At 36.7% G+C, this 12,644-nt stretch overlaps 3 protein-coding genes across 4 annotated transcripts; all 3 read right to left on the bottom strand.

Moving 5' to 3' along the window:
- Nucleotides 1-246: 246 nt before the first annotated feature.
- LOC18031997 lies at nucleotides 247-1,591 on the bottom strand. The gene is made up of 3 exons (XM_006419785.2): nucleotides 1,486-1,591; nucleotides 941-1,125; nucleotides 247-848 (listed from the first exon to the last, which is right to left on the bottom strand). The coding sequence occupies exons 1-3, from the start codon at nucleotides 1,589-1,591 to the stop codon at nucleotides 603-605; spliced, it is 537 nt and encodes a 178-aa protein (XP_006419848.2). The 3' UTR covers nucleotides 247-602.
- A 944-nt stretch (nucleotides 1,592-2,535) lies between these two features.
- Nucleotides 2,536-6,615, bottom strand: LOC18032008 (NEDD8-activating enzyme E1 catalytic subunit). Its single transcript, XM_006419784.2, has 9 exons — nucleotides 6,141-6,615; nucleotides 5,871-6,034; nucleotides 5,359-5,561; nucleotides 4,405-4,637; nucleotides 4,259-4,321; nucleotides 4,107-4,163; nucleotides 3,854-3,975; nucleotides 3,560-3,677; nucleotides 2,536-3,091 (listed from the first exon to the last, which is right to left on the bottom strand). The coding sequence occupies exons 1-9, from the start codon at nucleotides 6,234-6,236 to the stop codon at nucleotides 2,804-2,806; spliced, it is 1,344 nt and encodes a 447-aa protein (XP_006419847.1). The 5' UTR covers nucleotides 6,237-6,615; the 3' UTR covers nucleotides 2,536-2,803.
- Nucleotides 6,616-6,777: 162 nt separating this feature from the next.
- On the bottom strand, nucleotides 6,778-11,836 carry LOC18033475 (protein trichome birefringence-like 11). Of its 2 annotated transcripts, none has more exons than XM_006419781.2 (4): nucleotides 10,842-11,829; nucleotides 9,458-9,847; nucleotides 8,269-8,427; nucleotides 6,778-7,565 (listed from the first exon to the last, which is right to left on the bottom strand). In XM_006419781.2, the coding sequence occupies exons 1-4, from the start codon at nucleotides 11,285-11,287 to the stop codon at nucleotides 7,199-7,201; spliced, it is 1,362 nt and encodes a 453-aa protein (XP_006419844.1). In that variant the 5' UTR covers nucleotides 11,288-11,829; the 3' UTR covers nucleotides 6,778-7,198. The 2 variants fall into 2 exon arrangements, with proteins under 2 accessions (XP_006419844.1, XP_024047087.1); XM_024191319.1 differs by having other exon boundaries at nucleotides 7,395-7,623; nucleotides 10,842-11,836.
- Between the last annotated feature and the right edge of the window lie 808 nt (nucleotides 11,837-12,644).

Genomic DNA, 12,644 nt, shown 5'->3' with positions numbered 1-12,644 from the left:
ATCATGATTACAAGGAAGAACTCTTTCTTATTACCAAATCGCATTTTTACAGCTAGCTTGCAAGTTGATACAGCCTTAATAGAATCCAAAGATATGAACGGGAGCAGATTTAAGATATGTTGTAAATATCTTTCGATTTTGAGCTGTGTTTGCAACTAGCCATTCCCTTCCAATATTAGACACTGGTGGTACAAGAAGTTGTTTTTCTCTTCTAATCAAGTGTTCAATATCCAGTGGGATGTTTATATGATATAGCTAGCATGAGGAAAGGTGAAGGAATCACAAGAAGAACTGACACAACTGGCTAGTAGAACACTAAATAATGAAAAAATTAATCGCTTGCTTATACTGAACACATGAAAAGCTTAATCCTATATCATAACCGATAACAACCAGACATTTTAATCTCATTATTAAGAGGTAGAAACTTTACTTTGTGTACTAGGTGCCCCAAGGCCAGCTAAAGAACAGCTTAATTTAATTCAATGTACATATCATTGTAAAAATATGTAAACAAATTATGAAACCATAATAAAATCCTCGCCTCAGCACTTTATTGATGAAGGGATTAATTAGTTATTTACTATTAAAGTAAACAATTCTTAGCCCTTGTTGGTGTTAAAAGAATTGTTATAAGATACTTGATGAGAATCAACTGTTCTTGCTTTATTATGTTGCCTGTGAGATTTTGATGAGTTGCATGAACTGAATCTTCCTTGTCTGTGCTTCCTTCTAGGTTGTGTTGACTGAGGGATAAAAACTCCAGTTCCTTTGCTCTCTCTTCTGCAGCTTTGCTCATGGTAAAATGGAGATGGTGCTGCTGCTGCATAGCTTGCTCTGGAGAAACCCTGAAAAATCTAACCTACTTTAGCTTAAGCCCCTCCTGCATTCATACACTACACTAAAAGCGTCGATGAATCTACAAGAAAATTACATGTACCTGGAGGGAAACTGAAGGGCAAGTTGCAACGGGGTCCTCCTCGTCGTCGTCCATGATGAGCAGAGAGATTTGCTTGCTCAAGTCTGCAAAGAGCAAATCGTCTTCAACTTCCATAGTTACTGAAACAAGCTTCCGCTTCACTGGAATAGAAATTTTGTTTTGGCAGAAAGAGCAGAGTAGGAGAACTTAGATTTTGCACATATGCGATCTTGAAACCTCAGCCGTTTTTTCTTTTCCCTTCCTTTTTTTTACCCCTCCCTTCTCCAATGCATGGGATATAAAGGTTATAAATAAGCCAGGGAAAGGGAGAAGAGATGATGGTTTTTTAAGTTAAAAGTTAAAATAGAATGTGCATGTGGGATGGCGGGGTCCTCAAGTGGCAGTTGGCCAATCTGGCTAAAGGCCCACAGGAATCATGGAGTTGTGTTGTGATACTATCCAGTTGTGGGATGAAAAATATAGATGATGCTGAGGGAAGCAGCAAGCAACAGCCCACTCCCCAGATATCTAATCCAAGATAGGCTCAATCTCTGATAGTATTATACTTGGTTGTAAATGGGTGGCTATATCAGTTTTATCAACTTTGCCATCCTCGCACTTATGGGGAACAAGGTATGGTCCAAAAATACGTAGTCCACAAAGATCGTACATGGGTTACCCAGAGCTAGACATCCTGATACAGTAGTTGTTTGATCGTTCTCAGCTACAAGTTAGTCAAAGGATCTGTCTTTTTGAAACCCTGTTTGTTTTGTAGGACCAACTCATTAATGTGACCTCTAAACCTGAGCTCTGCACATGATCGATGGGTCGTCACATGTTACTGTACACCATAAATGTTCTATCTGCTGGTAAAATAATGAGAGAGAGAAAGGATCACAATCACATGCATTAACAACCGTGTGAGTCTAATCAGGCGGCTTATTCTTTGTTCTATGAACGTCACCCTAAGCCCACCTACATGAACTTTTCTTTCACTAGAAAGCAGAAACTTGAATTACAGAAGATAAAGGAGTCATTTGGTCCACACGTTTTGCCGGCTGGCAAAGGGACCCGCCCATATGCAATAACATGATGGTGCATGGATCGATTTGATGTTCTTTCCAAATCTTTGATTTTCATTTTCGCATTTATTGGACGTAACTTTAATCGTTACGTTTAATTCCTTGTTTCTCGGAGCGGAAATTCAGTTTGCGAGAAATTATATAATTCATTAAATAAATAACATTCATACATTAATTAATTATAATATATCAAAGATATTTTAAAATATCTCCCAACATAATATTTAAGAGGTATTTTAAAATTTCTCCCAGCAACCACCGGCAGGCTAATGGCTTATGCTAATCTTGGAAAAGCCGGCATCAACGCTAACAATTAATTCAATGTATTAAGCTAGGAAAAGACATTACGCTTGAAGGATGCTTGGGCTTTCCTTCTTCACTCACAATGCTGTCTTGGATCTCAAATCTCCAGAAGATTATGATGCCCAGGTAAAAACAGGCAAATGAAAATGCTTGATGTCACGGAAGAGTGTTTTTTAGCCTCCTACTAACTTTGTTTTCTCCTTTAGCACAACTTAAAGTTGACCCCAATTGTGAGATAAGATCATAGGACTATATCCAAATGCCATAAATGAACTCAAAAATTGTGTTTGCACATCGATGTTTCCTTGGTAACATAATCACATCTAGAGAAGATCTGTGGGAAAACAGAATGTAGAATTAAAATTGTTACCAAGTACAAATGTAACCAAACTCGCCCGTTCAATTCCTAGTTTTCACTAAAGATAACTTGACAGGCACAGCATCCATGTGGAGCTTGGAAGAGCGCTGGTTTCAATAAAACATTGGGGCAGCGTGTAAATTATGCCCCACCAGCCATATCCATATCTGTAACCCCATCAACTCCCCTGAATACAACACGCAGTTTCCTCAGGCATGAGGTTTTCTTATCACTCTGGCCTGTTACACCAGTGACATGAAGTATATCCTTTGCAACTTTATCCATAAGGTCATAAAGTGGTAGGCTTAGGTTTGATCGGGTCATCTCTTCCAGAACTGGAGGAGCCTGCATGTACAGATTCTTCCCTCGGTATGTGACACTTGCTTTTGCTAACTGCAGCTTAGGATGCTCTTCAAGTAGATTAATGAACTGCAAAAGGTACAGTTAACACACTATGTAAACAAATAGATATTACAAAAAGCAGAACTTTGTTGTCAGCTTCATGCACTTTATACAAAAAACAAGCCAATGGGAATCATAACAAATCAAAAAGGTCAAGGTCTGGAGGTTAGAGCAAAATTTTCACTTTGTTCATGGACCATGACTAGCTATCACTCTGCACTTGACAAATTTTTAGAACTCCCCATGGGCCCACCTCTCAAAACAAAATATTGAAAAAAAATAGTGGAAAATAAAATACTGTGATGCCATAAGTACCCTGAGGTAAGCCCTATTTTCTCAAGCCAAGACACTGCAGCTGAATTAAGTGACCAAATATGCAAAATGCGGAAAGATCCCATATATCATCAGAAAGAAAAGAACAGTTATGATGGGAAACAGTATTGCCAATGAAAACAAACACAACAGAAGATAGATAGTCAAGATATAGAAAATGACCTTTTCTAGAGTAACTAAAGTGTCCAATTCAATAAGAACACCTGGACCACATACAAGACAGTCCTTGTCCTTCACGAATTCAGTAACTTTTATGTGTAGACCTGCAACACCATTATAACTGCACAAATATATATTTTTTTATAAGAAAAATTAATACAGTCAGCGCACACTTGTAGGTACAGAGAAAAATCCAAAACCCTAAAATCTCTCTCCTTAACATTTTACTTCCAATATTAAGAAAGTAACTACATAAAGAATTGCATTGCTGATGCAAAGAAAGAAAGCTGGGCATACGTTAGATAATTTGATAGAGTTTTGCTGCATCCTGATGCAATCTTCAATGTTTCAAGAGCACATGCTGCTGATATAATTGCATTGGTGGAAGCAATAGCTGGTATGATGTTTTTCACAACACCCTGTAAACAAATCAAGAACTTATAGTCTGTAGCAGAACATGGTATCAAAGACTTAAGACTCTTGAATGTGATATTCAGGAAGTGTAATTTCAAACAAAATTTACTTTTTATCTTCATAGAATGTACTATACCTGAGTCAGAGAATATGTAACTCCAGGAATGCCAAAAAGCTCAGCTCTCTTGACGGCCTACGGGGAGGGGATATCGCTAGGCATTAGTCGGGGGATCAATAATGAAAATCAATATCAATAGAAACATCACTCAGTAGCTCCATATAGTTAACCTCGGAATAGACCCACTGCATATGTTCCGGGTCATCTGGATCAAAAGACTTTCCACTGTGCACCTGAATTAAGAACCATTATAATATAAGCAGTAAGCCAAATCATCACTTGAGGATATAAAGAGCAAAAAATGACAACATATTACCTCATCCCACTTGATTAAATGGGCATATTCAATACAATGAGCAGCTGTTCTAGGGGTTTCCGCAAGAGTGCATAAAGGAAACTTCACTTGAGGGGGGAAAAGCCAGATGGTACACTCAAAGCACGGTGTGACTCCTGGTATAATAACCCTTGCATGACCCTTAAAACCTTCAGTACCCCCATCTACCATGGGTTTGATTGTTTCTTCTCGTGGCTTGTCATCAGTCTCATATTCTGAATTTATGGGGATGAAAAAAAGGTGAGACACTACATAAACTCAAGCAGAATATAGGGTGTACTTTGAGAATGACAATTTTCAGCTTTAAGGAAGCATGAGATAAGATATTGAGGTTAAATTATTAGATTCATAACTTGGAGGTGGTATCATACAAAAGAATATAAATTTCAAATATGAAAATATAAAGGTCCAAAAAACCCTGACAGGCATAGATGAGGAATGGGTGAATCTCTAGGCAATTGCCTAAGCAGTTACTCCAACGTATATAATTCGTGGAAAACCCAGCCGACATAAAGCCACATCTGTCACACCCATATTGGTATTGCTCTGCATAAACTGCATTCATCTGCGGTCACTCTAAGGACGAAATCTCCTCATGTGCATGCCACAAGTGTCAGTGTCAGGGCTCCTATGGCATTCGTGTCTAATGCCATGCCTCATAAAGTATGCTCATTAGATGAGTCAAACCATAGAGAAATTTAAAGGAGGAAGAGAAAGTTGACTCCAAATATCGCCTAAATTGATAAGTGAAAGAAATTGAACTATTTCTGTAGGGAAAAAAAAATAATAATAATTCCAACATCAGCGGAGGTTAGTAGGTTCTAGACTACAAGCAAAGCAACTCATCAGAAAGAACAGCCAAATACAGGCACCAAACAGAATCGGGCATGAATGTAGAGAGACATACAATATGAATGAATAGGTTAAAATACGCACCAAGAAAACTACATGCTACAGCATTTATATAACTCCGAGCCTCGATGGAATCGAGACCAAGGACAATGATATTAAAATCATTGTAAAATGAAATGTCTTTATCCTCAATTCGGCAAAAATGTGGGACAATATTTACACCACTAACTCTCTCCATGACACGCTTTGCTGCCACCTCTGCCTTTGGCTTACCAACATCTTCCATCCTACAGAAACAACAGCAAAATTACAGTATAATTTTCAACTGATAAATTTTATCGCATATGCAACCTTCTTCATGAGTACCTAATCCTTCCTACCTTCACTTTTTAGACTTTAAATGGGAGACAAGTTGAACGAACCAAAGCTCACAATTTTATTCTTAAACAATAACATGTCTTAAGCTCAAGTTTTTGGCAAAACATATTATCTAACAGAGCAACAAGTAGCTGAATATCATCAATCTGGGTCTAATTTCCAAAAAATAACAGAACAATAAAAGAAATACTCATGAGATTGAATTAAAGTTGAAAAACCTGAAAAGAAACTGGCGATTGAGATTCGAAACTTCGATACGGTCCATATCAATGACCTCTAGGTTTTTAAAACCCGATAAAGCTAAGTCTTTCAACAATTCGCAGCCCAATCCACCGGCTCCAACAACCAAAATTCGCGCATATTCTTGTAAGTCATCTCTCAACTGCAACAAAAATAATTGCAAAAAAGAAAAGGTTAAAAAAACGAAATTGCAGGCACATCGTTTCTTAAAATGTCGCAACGAGAAATTTGGAAGAGAGGCGGTTTACTTCTGCGCCGGGTTCGAAAGTGGGGCCCACTAGATTGCCGGCTCGGAGTAAGAGCTTGTCTAGGTCTCGGGATCGGCTCGGTGCCGTGTCAGCCATTTGCAACAATTCTCACACTCGCTTACTATCACTGTATTTGGTTCTGATTTAGCCGTTGCGAAAATATGCTGATAGCTTGGCTTTGACGCTGGGTCTGTGAGTGGGGAGTGTCAGCTGTGAAGCTTTTAAACCTCCGCCTTCTTTGCTCTTTTTTGTAATTTTAGTTTTGAGTATGGACCGGAAAACGGGCTCATGGGTTTGAGATTTTACCCAGAATTTGGGAGCGTCGCAGAATAATCATATGCTTTATGAACCAAAGTAGCTTTGAAGTGATTTACTTAAAAGAGGAGGATTCATTATGACATAAAGACCCATCAATCAATCTTTATATGATATACACATTCCATGTACTTGCTCTCAATTTATCAGGACGCAAATTCAAGGGAAATTTTGGAAAATAATCAAAATTTACTAGCTATTGATTATTTTTGCAAACTGCCCACATCTCTCCTGTGGCAAAAACTGTCCCTCGTTAGCCTTACACTGCGAATTTTTCATCAAGCAACAACTATAAAGCAATTGGTAAAATTGCAATTATAACTGTCTTTACAATAGTCTTTGAGCTATACTAAGTCAGCAAAAAATTTACAATTACATGTTATTTCTAAAAAAAATAAAAATAAAAATAAGATGAACTAACAAAATAAAAATAATACAGTTCCATACTCCAATCCAAAGAATCCCTGTCCTCTCACCAGCCCCTAAAACTATGCCTCCCTCCTTTCTTATAAACAGCCAGCCATTAAATGGAATAGAGATCAGTTCGGTCCCTGAAGCTAATCTGCATCAACATCAAAACCTCAGAACTGCATCAGATCCCTTGCGGCAAAACTATAACAAAACTCTCTTTACATGTTATGTCCCTTTTTGATTTGCTGGATAATATAAATCACACTATGTGCAGAAAACTCCCATCTGCCACAATGGCATTGGCATTCAACTAAAAAGACTTTCCTCAACAATCAAGCCTGTGAGCTATAAGTTGATGTGTTCGATGCATGAGTAGTCTTGCACTTTAAGAATAGTGCATAGAGTAGCTCATTCCAAGAATCAGGGACACCGGGCAGGCACCAGTGGCTGCAGTCCTGCCGATGAATGGGTGCAGGGCTTGCTTTGGGACCCATATAATAGAGAGATGAATGCCCATCTTTCCTTTGAGCAGTCATATAGGTTACATTTAAAACATCAAATTTCCATGTGCTTGTGTTAGCTGATAACACATCAGTCACCATTTTGAACTGGACCCAAGTTTCAGGTGGCACCAAAGACGTTCCAAGTTCTGGCAGTGTCTCCATGTGACAACTTCCCCCAGTCCTCCAATCTCCACCTCTGCGATGTGTTTGCTAATTTAGCTCCCAAGTATGGAAAGCATAATTTCACATAAAATCTAAGCAAAGGTTAGAATCCTAACCCACTGTGTCTATGACAACCTTTGTCATATCAAGCATCGGTATAAAGGATTAGACTAAGAATAACTTTGTGATAGGATAGATATAAACAGAATCATAAAGGATTAGACCAAGAACAACTTTGTGATGGGATAGATATAAACAGAATCATAAAGGATTAGACTAAGAATAACTTTGTGATAGAATAGATAGAAACAGAATCCTAATTCCCGAGTAACACCATTAATTCCTATCTTGCAAACTGATAGCAGAAACAATCAATGGGTTAACAAAAGATGAATGTGATGTGAAAGCTTAAGTTGTAGCATGGAATATTGCATCAACATGTCAATCACATGCACAAAGACAACATATTTTAACAAGCCTGCATAGTTGAGCAGTATGGACTATCCTGGCATAATCCTACTGACGTAAAAATTCCAGCAAATTCAAATAAAGAATGTATTGCTCAAGAACTAGTATGAGTTTGAATTTGATGCTCAATCCAATTACAAGATTTGAGTATTTTGCTCGGTCTCGAGACATAACAATCTAACACAGTACATAACTCTTGCGTATTGAAAGAATCAAACATGCACAATTCAAGGAAATCAGTGGAGGAAACGGATAGTATTGAAACAAACCTGAAGTGTACAGGAGCAAATGTACGAAAGAAGACCTGTGTCTTGCTTGTATTAACTTCATTGTGTATCCATTTCACCACAGTTTCTATGGACCTCCAATACGCATGCTCTACCTTCATCTCGATCTTTACCTCTGCTCCTTCTTGAAAGTAACAACCCCTGATCAATTAATTGAAAAGGAAAAAAGAAGGTTGGAGTCGGTAATTTTTTGTTGAAACTCAAATTAAAAGCATATAGATACACTAAAAGCAGCTACATGGTTGCCACCAACAATTACCCATGTATTTCATGGAACATTTAACTTCACGCGCATGAGATAAAATCCAAAAATTAACATCCCATATCCGTTGAATGACACACACAAACACACATACACAGAGATGTATATAAGCAAATCTAGACAATATATGACTTAATAATTGACAATATGAAGGGTTCATTGTTGTTGATATAATTAGGAAAAGAACCCATGGAAGCCACCATCATTCTTTTCAAGGAATCCAGATATCATTTCTGTACTACATTGCAACCATCTTAAACAACCAGAACTCGAATAATATTTAGATTTCAGTCCTTTCCTCAACAGTGTCGAGCCTTCATAGATTATGCAAAAAGCATAAATGAAAAATTCCAAATTGAAAAAGAAATGTAGATGACAATCTTTCACAGCCATCCATTGCACAGATAAACCAGGAAGAAACTAGGAAAAAACTGCCTAAACCATAAAAGGAGATTTTCTTATGGTAAAGTTGTTGGAAGGCCACTGGTATACAACCTATCATTCATTTAAACCTAGAGTTCACTAGATAATCTCAATCCACAAGGACCATCCATCATTATCTCTATTTATAAATGTCACCAATCACCCGGGATAATATTTGCCAATGATCACCATAAGATAGATCATACATATGCATCTTGAATTAGGCCATTGATTATGACATCATTTCCAAATCTGAATATGCTTAAACCCAAAAGATCAGTTCATCAATTCAACATTAAATCTGAGGAGTCCCTTTTATGATATCCTTCAATGACAAGAACTGCATTAGCCTTTGGAAGAGTTCATCCAATATGAAATTATTCTATTGAAATTTTATAAATTTTCAAAAGGAAACATCTATCATATAGAAAGGAACAATAAATAAAAATAAAGTAAGAATTTAGAAGAGTTAAATGATTACTTTACCCCCTTATGGTCTTCTCATAATTCCACCAATGCCCTGTGTTGAAGACCAGCACATCAGCATCTTTCCACTTCCAAGAGTTCCAATCCATTTGATCCACTTTAAGGGTTGTCTTAATCTTTTCTGATGATCCAGCGGGAGGCCTGCTCTGCAGTACAAGAAATGGAGCTCTGTAGTACTCCACAGTGCAATTATAGTCTTTAAATTTGAAGACCAAGAACCCTTTATGCTTTGTTATTGGGCTGCCATTCACTTCATAGATTGAATCCTTATTGGGAACCACAGAAGAGAGCATGCAGAGAAGTGATTCCCATTGATTCCTACCAATTGAGTCGCCAGCAAAAACTAGCCGTTTGTTCCTCAGTTTCTCCAACATCAATTTTGGATCGAATCTATTTTCAACAGTGGCAAAAAACCCACAAAAGGAAAAAATGATAATTGGGAAATGAAATGCTGAAAGTTGAAAATAAAGCAAAACCATAAATCAAGACCGATAGTTACAATCACTGTTGGGGAAAAATTAAGCCATTGATGACACAGAGACAGAACAACACTATGAATACCTCACACAACCAATCACGCATAAAATTATAAATTAACTAGGGTCCACATGTTATCTTTTCATTTACTGCAGTAGGTAACCAAGTTAAATAAAAACACAAATCCTAGGCAGTTAACTGACAGAAAATATTACCAGCAAAAGAATTTCAATATTTAGAAAAGAAAAAAGTTTTTTTTCTTGTTTGATTAAATGCCTGGGATCACAGTCCTAAAGTTCACAATTGATTTTTTTTTTTTTTTTTTTTTTTTTGAGAAAGGTCAGGAGTGAGGTTTCTCAACAGAGGAAACCAACCAAAACTAGGACACGAACAGGGAAACGTGTGATTAAGAAGAAGTTAAAAGAGGAAACCAGAGGAAAAAAGACAAGAGAAATCACGATCAAGCATTCACGCCAACTTGGCTATGAAATTCAAATTTTGTCTGTTTTTGACTGGGGGTATGCAATACCGAAAAGATGTAATTTTCAAATGCCACAAATTACAAAGGCTTGACAATTACTTCTACAAAGACATTCAAAATAAGCCAAACTAATAGACACAGACAAACAATTAAACCAATAATAACAACAATAATAAAATCCCAAATATGATACCCTGCCCGTTTGGTTCTTGAGAAAATGCAGAAAAACGTCATATACAGTACTAACAGGCCTCATGTTTCCAACAGTTCATATCTCTAGCTTATGAAAAATTCAACTCCATCACATATTCATTATACTTATTTGAGTATAAATCATTGGTCTTCAAATGACTAAAAGACAACTTTCAATTTGATTACTAAAAAGCTTGTGAGGGGGAAAAAATTGAAAGGGAAAGGTCAGCATACCTTGGCAAATTGCAATATTTTGGTTGCCATCTCCACTTGGTGTAAAATAAATCAGGCCTCCCATTTTCAGTACACCGAAATCCTTCATCCAAAAACCTACAATCTTTAGACTGATACAAAGGGTACTTCTCATCCCACACCCAATCACCATCAAACAAATCACATCCACTTCCATTCTCACTCAAAAATTCAACTCTCGTCTTATCCACCATTAACGCTCCGTCAACTTTCAGCCACTTGAACCTCTCCGATTTTCCCGGAACTCTATACCCTTTTTCCACCGCCCGGTAATCCAAGTAACAGAAACAAACTATTACACACACCGTAACGAAAAAAAATCCAAGAACCCCCACATACGGCTCTATTAGCCTCAACCGCTTAAATTTCTTGAGAAAATCATAACTTTGAAACGCTTCATTGTCATCCTGAGATGGGTTCTTAGACATCGGTAATAAAAATCAAATTTTGCAGTCTGGGTTTCGTTTCTTTTTGTCACAAAAAGCAAGAAAAAGTATATATACATCAAAAAAAAGGGAACAAGTGTGATGTGCAAGCAAAATAACACTCATAAGTGAGCCATTCTATGAACCGCTTTGCTTGGTAGTTCAGTTTTGTTTATGTAATGAAAAACGAGAAGGCCAAAGAAAGAGAGAAACAGATGGGTGTGAAGGAAGCAAAGGAGCCTTTCATGGAGGAAGAAATTATATACGTTGGCAACTTTTCTTCTTGTTTGATCTTAGCGGTTACTTTATTACAACGAGAGAAAGAGAGAGTGCTGCGTTTTTGGTGTGAATAAAATAAATAAACAAATGATTAATTTATTTGATAAAAACAATCATGGGATTTGAAGTGGAAGACTCTGAAAAGTGGGGAAGAGAAGTGCTTGAATCGTGGGATTGTGGGAACATTAAAAATGGCGAAAGAAATGGCTAACGGATGGGAATATGATGCTCCTCTATTTAGGAGACAGGTGTTGAGTTGTCATTGGGCAGTGTTGATAAACGCGGTTTGAGTCCACGGTTTAATGTCTGAAAATTATGACGCCGTCGACGAACGCTGCTGTAAAGCGGATTATTAATTCGTTTTTTGTTTTGTCTTAAGGAATTGGAAACGAAAAATAAAAAGAAATAAAACGTCTCTTGCTGTTTAGTGTGATTAGTTGTTAGATCCTGTGCTGTAATAAGCTTTTCCACTCTATAATCGTGAGGGCGAGAGGACAATGATTAGTATTATTACGTTAATTTTTTTTGTTTTTTTTTTAACATCAGCTTTATTACACCGAACATAACAGTGCAATAACATAAGTTGGGGCCCGAATCGGTAGTACAAATGTGGTTACTAATTCGCTAGAAATTAGCTCAGAATCGAATCAGTTTCAAATTCAGTTCTGTCTTTAAAAGAATCTGAAAAAAGAAAGAAATTATCAAATCAAATCGAATTCATCAGTTGAGATTAGTTCAAAAAATTTTAAATGCCGATAAAAGGTGTTATAGAGTTATCCCTATATAGGATACAATTTGCCCATCCATCATTCTAATTGACTTTTTAATTTGATATAGATGTGCTAAAGTTCAATATTTATTATGTAGGATTTAATTCCTCCATGTTTTTTTAGTTTAAATTAGAAGGAAACAACACCGTTGTACATAATAAATAAATAAATAAATAAAGGAGATTGTTATTTTTCTCTGCTGAGATTAATATATATTATTTTTTTTATTATTTTTGTAATACCTAATAACCCTTAACATTAAAAATTTTTAAAGAAAAAAAGATAAATAGATATTTACTTGATATTTTTTC

The sequence above is a fragment of the Citrus clementina genome, unplaced genomic scaffold, assembly GCF_000493195.1.
Source record: "Citrus clementina cultivar Clemenules unplaced genomic scaffold, Citrus_clementina_v1.0 scaffold_9, whole genome shotgun sequence".
NCBI lineage: Eukaryota > Viridiplantae > Streptophyta > Magnoliopsida > Sapindales > Rutaceae > Citrus > Citrus x clementina.
This window is presented reverse-complemented; position numbering and strand designations above follow the sequence as displayed.